Genomic DNA, 17,885 nt, shown 5'->3' with positions numbered 1-17,885 from the left:
ATCAAAACAAAACCACTGAGTCCACAGACTCGGGACATACATCGGCTCAAACTGTGGTCATAAATATTTTGTACTTGTAAATCTGACTGTGGAGTTGTGAACTGAGTTTTGTAACATTGTAAAACAAAATATCTGGAAAGTTCATGTTTTTGCGTTCATTGATTTGTGTGTGCAAAAATGTAAAAATGTAATAAATGTAAGAAACATTAGAACTACTTTTGCTGACACAAAGTTTGGCGAGCACTGCAAGTTGTCCCTTTAAACCAGTCACTGATATAAAGAGAGCACCTTGTTCCAGGGCATCTGAGCATGGAGGGAAAGCTTTATGCAGGAGATGGTAAGAGCTGTTGGGACTAAAGAAACTGAGCAGAAAACTACAGACATCTGGAAACTGAGTTGTTAATTCTCAGTGGGATCAGCAGGACTAGCAAAGCTTCACCATGACAGTCATCTGATTGACTGAACCCATCTAAACATCACTTCATGGACCTTTAGCTTGTGTCTGTGTGTGGACAGACATAACATGAGCTAATTATACATTACTCCTCCACAGAGTGGACCAGCAGAGAGCAGAGGTTTCCACTGGTCAGTCTGCACAGCAACATCAAACACACCTGGACTCTGTGGTTATGGTTTGTAGTACTACGTTTACATTTGTTCTTTTCAGTCACCTCTATGCTGCACTTTGTGGACCAGAGGATTGTCAGTGTGTCCAACATAAGTCAGAGTTTGGGCTCCATGATTTCAGTCAGATTGGGGTGACTGTAGCTCAGGAGGGGAGCAGGTCAGCTACTAGTCAGAAGGTTTGTGAATCAAACCCTGGCTGGCAAATGTACTGGGTAACGTACTAAACCCAAGCTGCCCTCTGATGCATCCATCAGAGTGTGAAAGAAAGTATTTAAGCATAGAACAATGTGCTTGGTTGAATGAGGCATGTTGCATAAAATGCTTTGTGTGCACAGAGTATCAAAGAGAGCTATATAAGAACCAGTCCATTTACCACTGGGTAATTCATATAGTCTTCTTTTCCAGCGGCTGGAGGACAACATCACCATGTTTGTGAAGAACGAGCTGAAGAAGATCCAGAAGCTTCTGAGTCCAGATCACCCAGAAACTTTAAAGAGCCAGATGGAGGATGAGGAGATGTTTGAAGGTGAGGATGAAGATGAAAGAAAGAGCTGCAGAGAAGCATTTCTGAAGATCACACTCCACTTCTTGAGGAGACTTAAGCAGCATGAGATGGCTGACCATCTGCAGAGCAGTAAGAGAATTTCTCTAAAGACTGAATATTGATCTTTCCTAATAGCTCAAGACATGGACCAATAGACATTCATCCTTTCAGGGTACTGAAAGGCTATGATATGTATTATATAATATTTTTTTCTGAATTTCTTACCTTCAGAAATATTTGCTCCACTCTGTAAACGAGAACTTAAAGCCCAACTGAAGAAGAAGTTCCAGTGTGTGTTTGAGGGCATCGCTAAAGCAGGAAGCCCAACCCTCCTGAATCAGATCTACACAGAGCTCTACATCACAGAGGGAGGAACTGCAGAGGTCAATGAGGAACATGAGGTCAGACAGATTGAAACAGCATCCAGGAAACCAGACAGACCAGAAACAACAATCAGACAAGAAGACATCTTTAAAGCCTCACCAGGAAGAGACGAACCAATCAGAACAGTGCTGACAAAGGGAGTGGCTGGCATTGGGAAAACAGTCTTAACACAGAAATACAGCCTGGACTGGGCTGAAGACAAAGCCAACCAGGACATCCAGTTCATATTTCCATTCACTTTCAGAGAGCTGAATGTGCTGAAAGAGGAAAAGTTCAGCTTGGTGGAGCTTGTTCATCACTTCTTTAATCAAACTAACGAATCAGGAATCTGCAGGCTTGAAGACTTCCAGGTTGTGTTCATACTTGATGGTCTGGATGAGTGTCGACTTAATTTGGACTTCAACAAAACTAAAATCCTGACTGAAACAAGAAAGTCCACCTCATTGGATGAGCTGCTGACAAACCTCATCAGAGGGAACCTGCTCCCTTCTGCTCGCCTTTGGATAACAACACGACCTGCAGCAGCCAATCAGATCCCTCCTCAGTGTGTCGACATGGTGACAGAGGTCAGAGGGTTCACTGACCCACAGAAGGAGGAGTACTTCAGGAAGAGATTCAGAGATGAGGAGCAGGCCAGCAGGATCATCTCCCACATCAAGAAAGCTCGAAGCCTCCACATCATGTGTCACATCCCAGTCTTCTGCTGGATCACTGCTACAGTTCTGGAGGATGTGCTGGAAACCAGAGAGGGAGGAGAGCTGCCCAAGACCCTGACTGAGATGTACATCCACTTCCTGGTGGTTCAGGCCAAAGTCAAGAGGATCAAATATGATGGAGGAGCTGAGACAGATCCACACTGGAGTCCAGAGAGCAGGAAGATGATTGAGTCACTGGGAAAACTGGCTTTTGATCAGCTGCAGAAAGGAAACCTGATCTTCTATGAACCAGACCTGACAGAGTGTGGCATCGATATCAGAGCAGCCTCAGTGTACTCAGGAGTGTTCACACAGATCTTTAAAGAGGAGAACCAACTGTACCAGGACAAGGTGTTCTGCTTTGTTCATCTCAGTGTTCAGGAGTTTCTGGCTGCTCTTCATGTCCACCTGACCTTCATCAACTCTGGACTCAATCTGCTGGAAGAGCAAGAAACAACTTGGAAGGTGTTTCAAACAAGAAAATCTTCAAAGAAATACTTCTACCAGTGTGCTGTGGACAAGGCCTTACAGAGCCCCAATGGACACCTGGACTTGTTCCTTCGTTTTCTCTTGGGTCTGAAGACTAATCAAACTCGTTTGCAAGGCCTGATGACACAAACAGGAAGTAGCTCAAAGACCAATCAAGAAGCAGTTCAGTACATCAAGAAGAAGCTCAGTGAGAATCTGTCTGCAGAGAAAAGCATCAATCTGTTTCACTGTCTGAATGAACTGAATGATCGTTCTCTAGTGGAGGAGATCCAACAGTCCCTGAGATCAGGAAGTCTCTCCACAGATAAACTGTCTCCTGCTCAGTGGTCAGCTCTGGTCTTCATCTTACTGTCATCAGAAAAAGATCTGGATGTGTTTGACCTGAAGAAATACTTTGCTTCAGAGGAGGCTCTTCTGAGGCTGCTGCCAGTGGTCAAAGCCTCTAAAAAAGCTCTGTAAGTTATAAAGTTTTTATTATTTAATTTGGTTGGTATGTTATGAAAAACACACTGCCATGAACCTCTGTTTTGTTTTTGTCAAAATCACTGTAATATAATCACTGTACCTTTATATACATGTGACTTGTATTAATGCTGCTGCCCTCTTGTGGCTAAAGTGTAATTATGTTCTTGTTATTAGGGAGGATTTGAGAGTAAGGCTACGTTCACACTGCAGGCGAAAGCGCATCAAATCCGATTTTTCTGACCTTTATAAATCTGACTTTTTTGACCCTATGCGACCCATATCCGATCATGCTATGACAGTGTGAACGTCGCGAATCCGATATTTTCAAATCCGACCTGGGTCACTTTCGTATGTGGTACTGAATCCGATACATATCCGATGTTTTAGAAAGCGACTGCTGTTTGAACGGTCATGTCGCATTAAATCCGTCTTTTACGTCACCAACACAAGACAGACGCCAATTATCAGCGCCCGATAAGACATCGCGAACGCTTCCTGGCCATCCCGTGTAGATGTCAGTGAAACTGTTGGGAAGACAACGTTGGAGAAACGTGAACATTTTATTTGTACTGTATAATCTACAGATTCTGACAGAAATCTGCAGCTATCCTTTGAAGCATCGCTCCTCTAAAACAGCAATAAGGATCATTATTAGGTTATTTACATTATTATGTAAATAACAAAATAACTTAAAGCAAAAATTGGGAAACGTAAAGTCCGAAGTCTTCATATTAAGGGTCATCTGTCAAACAATATTCTTTTCTCTGGGTCTAAACAGAGCGCGTTGTGTGTGAAGTCTTCTTTTGCGCATGCAAATGCACAAATGCGTCCTTCATTTCCCCGAATTTGAAGGATTCGTCGGGTGTGTCCTTCGTGGCCCACCATATCCCAGAATTCATAGTGCGGCCCAGCCAAATTTCAGCTGCCAACAATGGCGGCAGCTACTAAGTTTTCAAATTACTCTTATTAATCTTTCTGGGTCACAAAATAAACTTTTAACATATTTTCAGGCGAGAAAGTAGCTGTGTAAACTTCAAATATCTGCTTGGTTTATCAAGACATCGCATATTTGCAAAAGTGTGCCGACGTTTTCGGAGACGTCTGTTCCCCACCCGCTCGCTAGCAAGCCGGGGGGTTCAATGGTCACTCCAGCCGGCGAGAGCAGCGGACGCCCAGCTTCATCGTTTTCAGACCCCGCTCTTTCACTACTCAGGTGAAACACGATATATAAGTCACTCGGATAACTTAAAAATGTAATTGTTTGCCTTTTTTCTGTGTTTTATTTGTTCCGGAGTAAATCGGTTTGGCTGAGATCAAAGTTCCTCCGGGATTTTCACACAGCTGAATAAACGTTAAACAGGAAACTGATTAAACAGAAGTGTGAGACGGTCGAGAATTTACGCCAGTGTCCTGTTATATTTTAGATAGCAAGGAGCAGACGGCCGAGTTTATTAAACTCCACAAAGACAGCGGTGACGCAAATCTGAAGGCTAGACCGTCCCATTTCACAGCCTCGCACTTCCAGCCTTTTCGGTCTTTGAAGGACCCGGCCCACGTAGGCCGCGAATACCGGGTCCTCCGAAGGATGCAGCCGACGTTTTGGGACACAGCTAGTGTGCGATGTTCTTTCAGTGTTGCACTTTGTAGACGCTCCCTGAGCACTGGTCTCACAGCCAGCTGCACATAGAGACCAGTGTTGTTAGTCCAGGTCAGAAGATGACTTGTTGGAATGAAAATGAGCTTGTAGTTTGTCTGCTTTAATAATGTGACTGGAAAAAGGTGTTGGACTTCAAATATGTCCATTTCTTTCACACTTCACCTTTAAAAGTGAAGCCTTGTGGTTCCTGGAAGGAAAAACACGACTTTTTCAAGTCTTTGTCCTGTTTTTATGATAAATGTACGACTTTAATGTGAAACATTCAGAGTTTTTTCTCTTGTTGTGTTTGTTTGAAGCTGCTTCCTGTTGGCTTCAGCTGTTTGGAGTTTCCATTTTCTAAACTTCTACATTCTGAACCTTCTTCAGCTCTGAACAGATGATGAAACACTGAATGATTTCAAGCTCACACTTTGTCTAATAAACTTACATCTTTCATTCTTTATACAGATTGATCGACTGTGGTTTGTCAGAGATCAGCTGTGATTATCTGGCAGCAGCACTGAAGTCCAACCCCTCCCATCTGAGACAGCTGGACCTGAGCTCCAACAACAAGCTGCAGGATTCAGGAGTGAAGCATCTGTGTGGTTTCCTGGAGAGTCCAGGATGTGGACTTGAAACTCTGGGGTCAGTCAGCATGTTTTAGTTGTGCTGAGATGAATATGATGTGAAAGTTGTGCTGACACTAAACTGCAGACATCAGGCTGATATTATACTGATCCACACTGAGGATCTTCATGGTAAAGTCTGTTTTCTTCTTCTCTGGTTTAGTCCATTGACTGCAGCAGAACAATGTTCACATTTCAAACAGTGAGACTCAACGTATGGCCCGCGGCCCACACGCGGCCTGCCCACCTTCCCTGATTCAGAGAGAGGGGACCCTGATTAACTGTGTAGTGTTCTTCCTCACAGTTCTAAGTATCAGACACAACAATGAATAATCCACAGCTGACTGTCTTTAGCAGGTCAAAGGTCACGGCACACAGCAGGCAGTGGGAAATATTATAATTCTGATCATTTATCAGCACATATCCATATGTATAAAAACAAAGCTGACACTGTGAGACTTGATCAGAGGTGTGATCATCACAGCAGAGGCCTTTGTGTCAAAGTCACTGAGGATCAAACAGAAACACATGAAGCAGATTTTCCTGTTCTGGCTTTTTATAGCAGATAACCTTCAAAATATTCTGCAGTCCATCAAAAACTGAAGCAAACCATGAATCAACATGTGAACATGAGCTGATGCTGCTGAAGGGAAGCAAAGTTACAGAGGTTTGATTACAGACACAGCTGAGAGTTTGTAATCTGTCATCATTTTAAAAGGTTTACATTTCTTCAGTATATCCACATTTGCAGCTGCTACCTCAACCTCCACTTGTCCAACACAACTGCTGTCCACTGCCTCCATGACATTGTGATTTTGCTGTTGGTCTTCTGTCAGATCTTCATCAATCACTTCTGCACGGGGCACACCTTCAGACTCTGCAGCTGCATAACGAAAGCCTGTAAGATAAAATTAGACATAAGGTAAATGTACACCAATATTCCAATGACAGGTGTGTGATTCATCTGGAAGTTATGTGCGGATTAGTGTACAGTGATAGCAATTTAGTATGTTTTTAGAGGGGGGGGGGGTTGTTTACCTCCGATGGGTGCTCTTTTTCGCTTCCGTTGCGTACGCCTTGAGTGCCGGTCCGAGTCTGATACAGGTATGTCGTCATGCCCCATGTGCAGTGTTGGTGCCCAGTCTGGATTTGTTACATCCATTTCATATGCTGGTTTGCCTGCAATAATGCCAAATCATAAGCTACTCAGTCGACATGTGGTTCTGCAGCATCACACATTAGCATGTTTTATCTCATTATCTATGACCTCAGCACGTTGAAAATAACACTAAAAGCCTTTCAAGAGTGATATGAATTAATTTAGAACTCACCGGAAAGAAAATGCCGTGAGCAAACCAACAAAAAGCTGGGGATTGCAGAGAACTCGATATCCGCTCGTCTCACCGCTGCAATCCAAGCCTGACGTCTTTGTTTAGTAATATCGGATACATGGGATCCCTCACGTTGCCTCCAGGATGGAAAACGATGAAAAGAGAGCCCGTTATCCAGCTTCTTGCCTTCACGATCGTGTGATCTAACGTTGCAACCGACAACACAACACGTACGATCCATAGCTGAAATGGTATCCTTTGGCTGGCCTACTGTCATGGCGGAAGGGGGCATGGCCCATCTCCCGTGACATCACGCTCCAAAGCCCTATAGGTGGGAAAATGTACCATGTCGACCAATCAAAAATGATATGGAAACATGACATTTGGTTGTTTAGCAAAAGGGGGAAGTTTTAGGAGTGACCGGCAAGAGAGAGCGAGTGAGCGAAAGAGAGAGAGAGTTTTGATACGTGAGAGATTTGTGACGTTTACCGTGTTTGGTCTCAAGTTAGTTTGTTGTCTTGTGTATTTAGTGTGTAGCTGTTGTTTTGTTTTGTGTGTCAGTTCTACTAGTGATCGTCACAGTTGCTGCCTTAAAGCCAACAAAGGCAGATTGCAGTGTAAACGCTGAGTGACACACCTGCTGTCAGACCTGCAGGTTTATCCCTGTGCTGTTCTCATATGTGTTAGAGTGACACAAACTATTGTTTGACACCTGATTGTTCTGTAAATAGTTTGAAATGATTATATGAAAAACGTCTGAGCCTTGGCTGCATTTTTTGGTAAATAGTACCATATAACTTTGTTGTTTGCAAAACGTGTGCGTATTTTTAAAAATGTACAATCTCTATTTGCATTTCAAGTTATGAAGATGATTCGTTAAACATGTGTGTGGTTTTTACAGTCAAAATATCACTTTCTACATGTATTTTAAATTTTGTCTGAATTTAGATAAATTGTGCTGATACAGTTGGTCAAAATGAGAAAATAACAGATTGGCAAGATAAACTGTTTTTAAAGGTAAAATATAGAGGCCACATCAAAAGTAGTCAAGAAGGGTTAAAGGCTAAAAGCAAAGTTGTCACCAAGTACTGTTTATATTTGTGTGTATTGCTGCAGCTTTTTTGAGTATTAATTTGGTGCCTTTGTGTGAAATAATGGTATTGTGAGTGATCCATATAGTCACAAAGAATAGCCACTTGTTTCTGTGCTACCAAAGTTCCCCGGCTTTCATTCAAAATGTGTTTATCGTCAGCACCTGCACATTAAACTACTTAAACATTATAAATGTCTTCAAGCTCACACTGAGGCCTGTGGGGTACTATCAGCCACTGAGACAGTACACACATTTATATGTGTTTGTATATGAATATTTCATACTTTAAGACTGCCTGTTTATTTAAGGGAGATGAACAAAATACATTGGAATTGTACAAAATAATATCATGGATGATAAATTAAATAGATTTTAAGTAGATGCTTGTGCATTCTTAAAGTCTTATATGTTGAACTGAACTATGTGATCTGTTCAAAGCCTTAATCTTAATTTGAAGTGAAATGTGCATTTTGAGTTTATACACTATGTATATAAGGCGACCGTTTCCTTTTGCAGTATTTTTGTGTGGTGTACTTTTCTATGTCTTAACAAAAGGGGAACAAAGGTGTTTAAGTTCACCTAGGATGATGTGTTTTAATTTTCACATGGTCTTGCTTGAATTTGACCCTGACAAAGGCGTATGAACTCTGTCAGCTGTTTGGAGTTTCCATTTTCTAAACTTCTACATTCTGAACCTTCTTCAGCTCTGAACAGATGATGAAACACTGAATGATTTCAAGCTCACACTTTGTCTAATAAACTTACATCTTTCATTCTTCATACAGATTGAGGAGCTGTGGTTTGTCAGAGATCAGCTGTGATTATCTGGCAGCAGCACTGAAGTCCAACCCCTCCCATCTGAGACAGCTGGACCTGAGCTACAACAACAACCTGCAGGATTCAGGAGTGAAGCATCTGTGTGGTTTCCTGGAGAGTCCAGGATGTGGACTTGAAACTCTGGGGTCAGTCAGCATGTTTTAGTTGTGCTGAGATGAATATGATGTGAAAGTTGTGCTGACACTAAACTGCAGACATCAGGCTGATATTATACTGATCCACACTGAGGATCTTCATGGTAAAGTCTGTTTTCTTCTTCTCTGGTTTAGTCCATTGACTGCAGCAGAACAATGTTCACATTTCAAACAGTGAGACTCAACGTATGGCCCGCGGCCCACACGCGGCCTGCCCACCTTTCCTGATTCAGAGAGAGGGGACCCTGATTAACTGTGTAGTGTTCTTCCTCACAGTTCTAAGTATCAGACACAACAATGAATAATCCACAGCTGACTGTCTTTAGCAGGTCAAAGGTCACGGCACACAGCAGACAGTGGGAAATATTATAACTCTGATCATTTATCAGCACATATCCATATGTATAAAAACAAAGCTGACACTGTGAGACTTGATCAGAGGTGTGATCATCACAGCAGAGGCCTTTGTGTCAAAGTCACTGAGGATCAAACAGAAACACATGAAGCAGATTTTCCTGTTCTGGCTTTTTATAGCAGATAACCTTCAAAATATTCTGCAGTCCATCAAAAACTGAAGCAAACCATGAATCAACATGTGAACATGAGCTGATGCTGCTGAAGGGAAGCAAAGTTACAGAGGTTTGATTACAGACACAGCTGAGAGTTTGTAATCTGTCATCATTTTAAAAGGTTTACATTTCTTCAGTATATCCACATTTGCAGCTGCTACCTCAACCTCCACTTGTCCAACACAACTGCTGTCCACTGCCTCCATGACATTGTGATTTTGCTGTTGGTCTTCTGTCAGATCTTCATCAATCACTTCTGCACGGGGCACACCTTCAGACTCTGCAGCTGCATAACGAAAGCCTGTAAGATAAAATTAGACATAAGGTAAATGTACACCAATATTCCAATGACAGGTGTGTGATTCATCTGGAAGTTATGTGCGGATTAGTGTACAGTGATAGCAATTTAGTATGTTTTTAGAGGGGGGGGGGGGTTGTTTACCTCCGATGGGTGCTCTTTTTCGCTTCCGTTGCGTACGCCTTGAGTGCCGGTCCGAGTCTGATACAGGTATGTCGTCATGCCCCATGTGCAGTGTTGGTGCCCAGTCTGGATTTGTTACATCCATTTCATATGCTGGTTTGCCTGCAATAATGCCAAATCATAAGCTACTCAGTCGACATGATGTGGTTCTGCAGCATCACACATTAGCATGTTTTATCTCATTATCTATGACCGCAGCACATTGAAAATAACACTAAAAGCCTTTCAAGAGTGATATGAATTAATTTAGAACTCACCGGAAAGAAAATGCCGTGAGCAAACCAACAAAAAGCTGGGGATTGCAGAGAACTCGATATCTGCTCGTCTCACCGCTGCAATCCAAGCCTGACGTCTTTGTTTAGTAATATCGGATACATGGGATCCCTCACGTTGCCTCCAGGACGGAAAACGATGAAAAGAGAGCCCGTTATCCAGCTTCTTGCCTTCACGATCGTGTGATCTAACGTTGCAACCGACAACACAACACGTACGATCCATAGCTGAAATGGTATCCTTTGGCTGGCCTACTGTCATGGCGGAAGGGGGCATGGCCCATCTCCCGTGACATCACGCTCCAAAGCCCTATAGGTGGGAAAATGTACCATGTCGACCAATCAAAAATGATATGGAAACATGACATTTGGTTGTTTAGCAAAAGGGGGAAGTTTTAGGAGTGACCGGCAAGAGAGAGCGAGTGAGCGAAAGAGAGAGAGAGTTTTGATACGTGAGAGATTTGTGACGTTTACCGTGTTTGGTCTCAAGTTAGTTTGTTGTCTTGTGTATTTAGTGTGTAGCTGTTGTTTTGTTTTGTGTGTCAGTTCTACTAGTGATCGTCACAGTTGCTGCCTTAAAGCCAACAAAGGCAGATTGCAGTGTAAACGCTGAGTGACACACCTGCTGTCAGACCTGCAGGTTTATCCCTGTGCTGTTCTCATATGTGTTAGAGTGACACAAACTATTGTTTGACACCTGATTGTTCTGTAAATAGTTTGAAATGATTATATGAAAAACGTCTGAGCCTTGGCTGCATTTTTTGGTAAATAGTACCATATAACTTTGTTGTTTGCAAAACGTGTGCGTATTTTTAAAAATGTACAATCTCTATTTGCATTTCAAGTTATGAAGATGATTCGTTAAACATGTGTGTGGTTTTTACAGTCAAAATATCACTTTCTACTTGTATTTTAAATTTTGTCTGAATTTAGATAAATTGTGCTGATACAGTTGGTCAAAATGAGAAAATAACAGATTGGCAAGATAAACTGTTTTTAAAGGTAAAATATAGAGGCCACATCAAAAGTAGTCAAGAAGGGTTAAAGGCTAAAAGCAAAGTTGTCACCAAGTACTGTTTATATTTGTGTGTATTGCTGCAGCTTTTTTGAGTATTAATTTGGTGCCTTTGTGTGAAATAATGGTATTGTGAGTGATCCATATAGTCACAAAGAATAGCCACTTGTTTCTGTGCTACCAAAGTTCCCCGGCTTTCATTCAAAATGTGTTTATCGTCAGCACCTGCACATTAAACTACTTAAACATTATAAATGTCTTCAAGCTCACACTGAGGCCTGTGGGGTACTATCAGCCACTGAGACAGTACACACATTTATATGTGTTTGTATATGAATATTTCATACTTTAAGACTGCCTGTTTATTTAAGGGAGATGAACAAAATACATTGGAATTGTACAAAATAATATCATGGATGATAAATTAAATAGATTTTAAGTAGATGCTTGTGCATTCTTAAAGTCTTATATGTTGAACTGAACTATGTGATCTGTTCAAAGCCTTAATCTTAATTTGAAGTGAAATGTGCATTTTGAGTTTATACACTATGTATATAAGGCGACCGTTTCCTTTTGCAGTATTTTTGTGTGGTGTACTTTTCTATGTCTTAACAAAAGGGGAACAAAGGTGTTTAAGTTCACCTAGGATGATGTGTTTTAATTTTCACATGGTCTTGCTTGAATTTGACCCTGACAAAGGCGTATGAACTCTGTCAGCTGTTTGGAGTTTCCATTTTCTAAACTTCTACATTCTGAACCTTCTTCAGCTCTGAACAGATGATGAAACACTGAATGATTTCAAGCTCACACTTTGTCTAATAAACTTACATCTTTCATTCTTTATACAGATTGAGGGGCTGTGGTTTGTCAGAGATCAGCTGTGATTATCTGGCAGCAGCACTGAAGTCCAACCCCTCCCATCTGAGAGAGCTGGACCTGAGCTACAACAACAAGCTGCAGGATTCAGGAGTGAAGCATCTGTGTGGTTTCCTGGAGAGTCCAGGATGTGGACTTGAAACTCTGAGGTCAGTCAGCATGTTTTAGTTGTGCTGAGATGAATATGATGTGAAAGTTGTGCTGACACTAAACTGCAGACATCAGGCTGATATTATACTGATCCACACTGAGGATCTTCATGGTAAAGTCTGTTTTCTTCTTCTCTGGTTTAGTCCATTGACTGCAGCAGAACAATGTTCACATTTCAAACCTTCAAAGAAGAAGAAAAATCCTCCACTGGATAATTCACTGTGAAACTCTCCAACTCTTCATTCCACCTTAAAGTCTGTCTGACACTGAAATCCAAAGCAAAATGTGCGTTTGCTTTACAGACAGCAGTCCAACACAAACATACACACATCATCCAAAACACAGTCCAACATCCAAATCTCCTCCACTGCCAGCATGAATGATGGGAAAGAGAAGGAGGAACACTCTGACATTCAGGGTTAGAATGAGTTTCATGAAGCAGACTGTGAAGATCAAAGCTGCATTAGAAAGCTTACATGAATGAATGAGTGGACAGAAGTGGACAGAGATCATCTGAAGCACTTCAAAGGCTTTAAATCAGCACATTTCTCTTTATTCTTTATCAACTCTGTTAGTTTCTCTCAGTTTTCTGTGGAATGAAGCTAACAGCAGGCTAATAAGATGCTGACCAATAGGTTTCTATTAAAGGTTGTAATTTGTATATGAAAAAGTGCTTTGGCTCAGCAGGGATCAGCTTACAGGTAGAATACAGCTGCTGGATGGGATTAGCATGTCATAGCTATCTACCAAACTGCTAACTGGGGGATTTCAGGCCATCTATGGATCATTTTTGCTAACTGTTTATTCAGCTTAGGCTCACAGGGCTGCAGCCTGTGCCCTAGCTGTCATAGGGCAAGAGGCGTGGTCCACCTGCACAGGTGAGCAGTCCATCACAGGGCCAACAGAGAGAGACAGAGAAGCACTCTCTCACATCCACACCTACAGCCAATTTAGAAGCACCAATGAACCTAAGCAGCATTTCATTGGACTGTGGGAGAACATCCAACCTCCACAGAAAGGCCAACAAGCTTCAACCTACAACCTTCTTGCTTTAAGGCACTAGTGCCAACCACTTTTCCCCATTTCAGCCCAAATCCTGCATCTTCCTGTTTCTGACTCCAGGCCAGCTCCACTAACACTTTCTCATCAGACACTGCCACCTAGTGGAGGAAGTCTTAGTTCCACTTGAAGCTTCAGATGACAGTTAGTTCCTTTACAAAGAGGTGGAGGTGGTGGGGCCACAGCACCATCATCACTGAGTGCCATAGGACACTTAACCTTTGTTTCCATATGCTGGGAACTTCCTGTTGTTCCAAGGAGGACTGGAAAATGTGTGAAAACCTCCCAGTCAGTTCCTCACAGCACACTTCAATCATTTCCCTCCCACAGCATCAGGACCAGGGCTTTTTCTCTCTTTGGTCCCACTAAGAGATTTCCACACAAACACCTCATCAGTGGGACTCTCAGAGCTACCAGCCCTTTGCTACAATTACAAAGCTCTTCATTGAAATCAATGATATCAAAGCTGGAATCAAATGAGTCCAAGTCTTCTGCTGATTCAGCATCACATTCATCTTTGCTCCTTGTTCTGCATCCCCACCATGGACTTCATTCCTTTCCAAGCCAGCCTTGAGTGTCCTTTATTCAGCTCATCCTCTGCTTTACTTTTACACCTGATTTTAGCTGCTTTATCTCTCTTTCAACAAGTTTCTGTGCCTCAATCTTTTTCTTCTCTTCCTCATAACAAGACAGCTTCTTCTGCCTGAGAACATGTTGGAGTGATTTACTAATCCAGGGCTGCTTATTGGGGAAAATACTTCCTGTTTCCAAAGTAATCCCCATTTTTCCCAGAAAGAAATGTAAGTAGAAATCGATGATCTAAGTGAGAACATGAGCCTTTAAAAAGTCCCAGTGGGTGCAGTCAAAGCAGTCCCTCAGTCCCAGTATAGAGTCTTTGGTCCAGACTGGAACAACTGTGTGCCCAGTTTGAGCTCTCTTCAGTGCTGTGACCTGACAGACCCAGAGGGGCCATCACATCACATTTAGAAGCTCCCCTAATGGAGCCACAACACATGTCCAACACTTAGTCTGTCTTGTTGGACCAACTGGAAGAAATGATTCAAGGACTTAGTCACAGAACAGAGATTCAAATCTCCAAAATCCAACTGGCTGCATCAGGACATATAGTCTGAAACTCTGCACAGTTTCCTGTTTGAAGCTGCTTCCTGTTGGCTTCAGCTGTTTGGAGTTTCCATTTTCTAAACTTCTACATTCTGAACCTTCTTCAGCTCTGAACAGATGATGAAACACTGAATGATTTCAAGCTCACACTTTGTCTAATAAACTTACATCTTTCATTCTTTATACAGATTGAGGAGCTGTGGTTTGTCAGAGATCAGCTGTGATTATCTGGCAGCAGCACTGAAGTCCAACCCCTCCCATCTGAGACAGCTGGAGCTACAACTTAACAACCTGAAGGATCCAGATGTGAAGCAGCTGTCTGATCTCCAGCAGAGTCCAGACTACAGACTGGAGACTCTGAGGTCAGTAGAGTGATGGAGTGAGTGGGTGGTGCTGTCAGCAGTATTGTACTAAACACAGTCAGTATGAAACAAAGATCCAGTGTTTCCTGTAAAGCTGCAGCTTCTCAGTGAAGCTGTGAGAGGAGAATGGTGACAGGCTTCAGGATTGGACACAAACACTTCCTGTTTCTGACCTTTATGGTCACCATGGTAACGGCTGACACGCTCTGATCAAACACTGTCAACAGCCAATCAGCTCTCTGAACAAAGCAGCACGCAGACCAATGACTGCATTCGTTTCCAAGTTTAAAGCAGTGAAGAACACAGTCTGTAGGTGAGGAAGAATTTAGTGAGAGCAGATGTTTGGATGGAATTCCTCCAGTTAACAGCTGGAACCGTCCATCTGGATTGTTGGGCTTGTTGTTGGGGTTCCTACAGAGCTCAGAGTGGACACACCAAGGTTCTTCTAATGAATGAAAGTCCAAACTCAAACTAGGAGGGAAAAACATCTTCATCAACTTCAATAAAAATCCAAAGATTAGAAAAAGTGAAGCAACAATGAGTCCTAGTACAGTCCCAGCACTGAAGTCCCTGCTGCTCTTTATACTGGATGTGCTGCATCACTGACTGACAGCTGATGAAGAGTCTCTGGAAACACTCGTTTATCTCCTCTGCTCTTCCTTCTTCTCTCTGCAGGTGGAGCTGATGATGGTAAACAGGACGGTGTGTGTGCTGAGAGAGGAGGAGCTGTGTCCTGATGATCCAGAGAGGTTGAAGCAGCAGCAGCTTGTGTGTAGAGATGCTCTGACTGGGCCATGTTACTGGGAGGTGGAGAGGAGAGCTTCATCCAGCAGTGACTGACAGAGGAATGAGAAGAAGTGCAGATGACTGTCAGTGCTGCAGAGTGAACTGCTCTGAGAACAGCTCCACTGTCAGACACAATGTAGAGTCCAGCATCATCCCTGTGTGTCCCTCTGGATCTGACAGAGGATCATCAGTGTATCTGGACTGCTCTGCTGCTGCTCTGTCCTTCTACAGTCTCTGCACAGTCTCTGTCTGACTCTGGCTACATTTTTGGCATTTATATTCTTGGTTGCTCTCTTTATATTTTTCACATGCAAAATGTGCCCATCTTTGGCAAGATTCACACTGCACCTGGAAAGGAAAAATAAATGGCTCATATTCTGTTTGGTGAATACTATTACTCAACATTTTAATTATGATTGGCAAGTAATGATACTAAGACTTATGTGTTTCTTTTGTTTTGTTTTGTTTTACCATTTCAATCATGCTGCGGTCAGCGTTAGCATCTAACATGGAGCAAACAATGCAGTAGTCCTCAGCGTTCCCTGAAACACAATCATAGTTAGGTTTTAATCAAACATTATTTATTGAATAATTAAAAAATAATAGTACATTTTTTCCAAATATACTTCCTGGAAAATTAGTCTAAATTAGACTTTGAGAAGGGTCTTATCTGAAAGTGTTTGAAGAGCACTATTTGTACTGTGCTCTTTGAAAAGCACTATTTAAATTGGAAGTACGCACTAACGTGATAAGGACTTTACTGGACTTACCTCGATTTTCAAGTAGGGTGCAAGCTATCTGCATTCGCTCCAGCACAACTGGCTCTGTAGTGGTTGACACCTCACTGACCTCTCCAAAATCAAGGTAGTGTTCTGCAAACTGTGAGATTGATCATAATTAGAATGTAAAGTCTTAATTAGGTAAAGGATAGGATAATTATAAGCCACAAGGCTTCAGCCTATTCCTTTTTCAGTTACTGTATGATTAAGTACTTCTATGTAAAATGATCATCTTTGTTGTTGTTGACCGAAATAACTTTCACTTCACTTAAATTCACTTAAAGTCTTAATTCTAGCTAACAAGAAACTGAATCATTTGAATAAGGGTTACCTTTAACAGTAAAACTCCACAACTGCAGGAATCCTGTCGCTTGTTGTGTTGCATAGTCTGTAACTGCCACTCCATGGTGTCTTCATGCCCTCTCATCCTCAGAAAATTCCTAGTTGAACAAAAGTGTTTGTAATGAAACAAGATTTTTTTTTTTAATCTAAGAATAACACCTCAGTATCATACATACCTCCAGTTGCGCAGAATTTTCCTGTCATAAACACCTTCATTCCCATGGGGTCTATGAGCAGTATTTTCTGTGCAGAAATGTTGACAATCTAAAGAAAAAGTTAAATTAAAAATTACAATTGTTTGTGCCACTGAAAATTTATTTAAAAATAACACTTTGTGCAAGAAACTGCTTCACAACAAATTATGCAAATTAATAACAAAATGAACACATACCACAAGAATCCAGTGTGTACCAAAGTTCACAGGGCACAGCCACGTCTTCAACTGGGAACTTCATCTGTGGGATTGGAAGTGCAGAGTAATTTGGATTTACTTAGGTACCATGCGTCTCAGGGTGTTTTCAAATATAGTCTTCTTTAAAGGAACCGAACTCTTTCCTCAGCAACAGAAAGGAGTCAACTGTTTGGACCACTTCTGAGCTTTCAACATACCAGTTGAGGCATCTGAACTGCCCAGAAAACAACGAGCTTGCAACTACTGAACAGAGCAGGTGTGCAGCATTCTGCACAAGTATACAAAAATGTTATAGAACAGTAAATAGGGTTTTTTTTATTTCAAAATTAGTAGGTAAATGACATTTCTTACTTACCTTTCGTCTCTCAATAACACGGTGCAGATATGCATCAATGACCTGTTTTGAAAAATCTGAGTTTATACAACAACAGCAACAATTTTTGAAGTAACTGCTTGAGTGCTGTACACAAAAACATCTAAAGGAATAGAATTGCTGATAAAGGTTCTTTCTGCATATACTGGAACTGGGTATTATGATGTCACAACATCTGTGTTGTGGTTGATAACATTTTTTCCTATTGAAGTGAATGGGTGAAACCTTATCAGAGTTTTGCTATATAAACCCCCCGACCTACCCGCACATTTTAAACTATTAATGGTCTCTGCACTGCAAATGCTTCAGAAGGAGCAGAACCTCGAAATCAGAATCAATAATGATAAGTTCTCTTACCTCATCAGAAACCACCGTGACCCCTGCAGTGTTCGAAAAATAACTTGTATGGTCCAACAGCTGCCTCCA

General features: G+C 41.8%; 2 protein-coding genes across 2 annotated transcripts in view; both read left to right on the top strand.

Annotated features, from left to right (window-relative positions):
* Positions 1-17,885, top strand: part of LOC145423009 (protein NLRC3-like) — a 192,825-nt gene that overhangs the window by 115,726 nt on the left and 59,214 nt on the right. The gene's annotated exons all lie outside the window — the stretch shown is intronic.
* Positions 1,038-15,933, top strand: LOC145425253 (protein NLRC3-like). Its single transcript, XM_080298289.1, has 6 exons — positions 1,038-1,261; positions 1,403-3,194; positions 5,309-5,485; positions 8,676-8,852; positions 12,047-14,767; positions 15,443-15,933. Exons 1-5 carry the CDS (start codon positions 1,054-1,056, stop codon positions 12,240-12,242), a joined length of 2,550 nt encoding a protein of 849 aa, XP_080154415.1. The 5' UTR covers positions 1,038-1,053; the 3' UTR covers positions 12,243-14,767; positions 15,443-15,933.

This window comes from Astatotilapia calliptera, chromosome 3 (genome assembly GCF_964374335.1).
Source record: "Astatotilapia calliptera chromosome 3, fAstCal68.1, whole genome shotgun sequence".
Taxonomy (NCBI): Eukaryota; Metazoa; Chordata; class Actinopteri; order Cichliformes; family Cichlidae; genus Astatotilapia; species Astatotilapia calliptera.
This window is presented reverse-complemented; position numbering and strand designations above follow the sequence as displayed.

What these genes read in the sequence shown, in the direction of transcription:
- LOC145425253 (XM_080298289.1), top strand. Translation starts at nt 1,054, where the DNA reads ATGTTTGTGAAGAACGAGCTGAAGAAGATCCAGAAGCTTCTGAGTCCA. An exon ending in AAAGCCTCTAAAAAAGCTCT is followed by an intron (nt 3,195 to 5,308) that starts GTAAGTTATAAA and finishes TTCTTTATACAG; the next exon opens with ATTGATCGACTGTGGTTTGT. An exon ending in TGTGGACTTGAAACTCTGGG is followed by an intron (nt 8,853 to 12,046) that starts GTCAGTCAGCAT and finishes TTCTTTATACAG; the next exon opens with ATTGAGGGGCTGTGGTTTGT.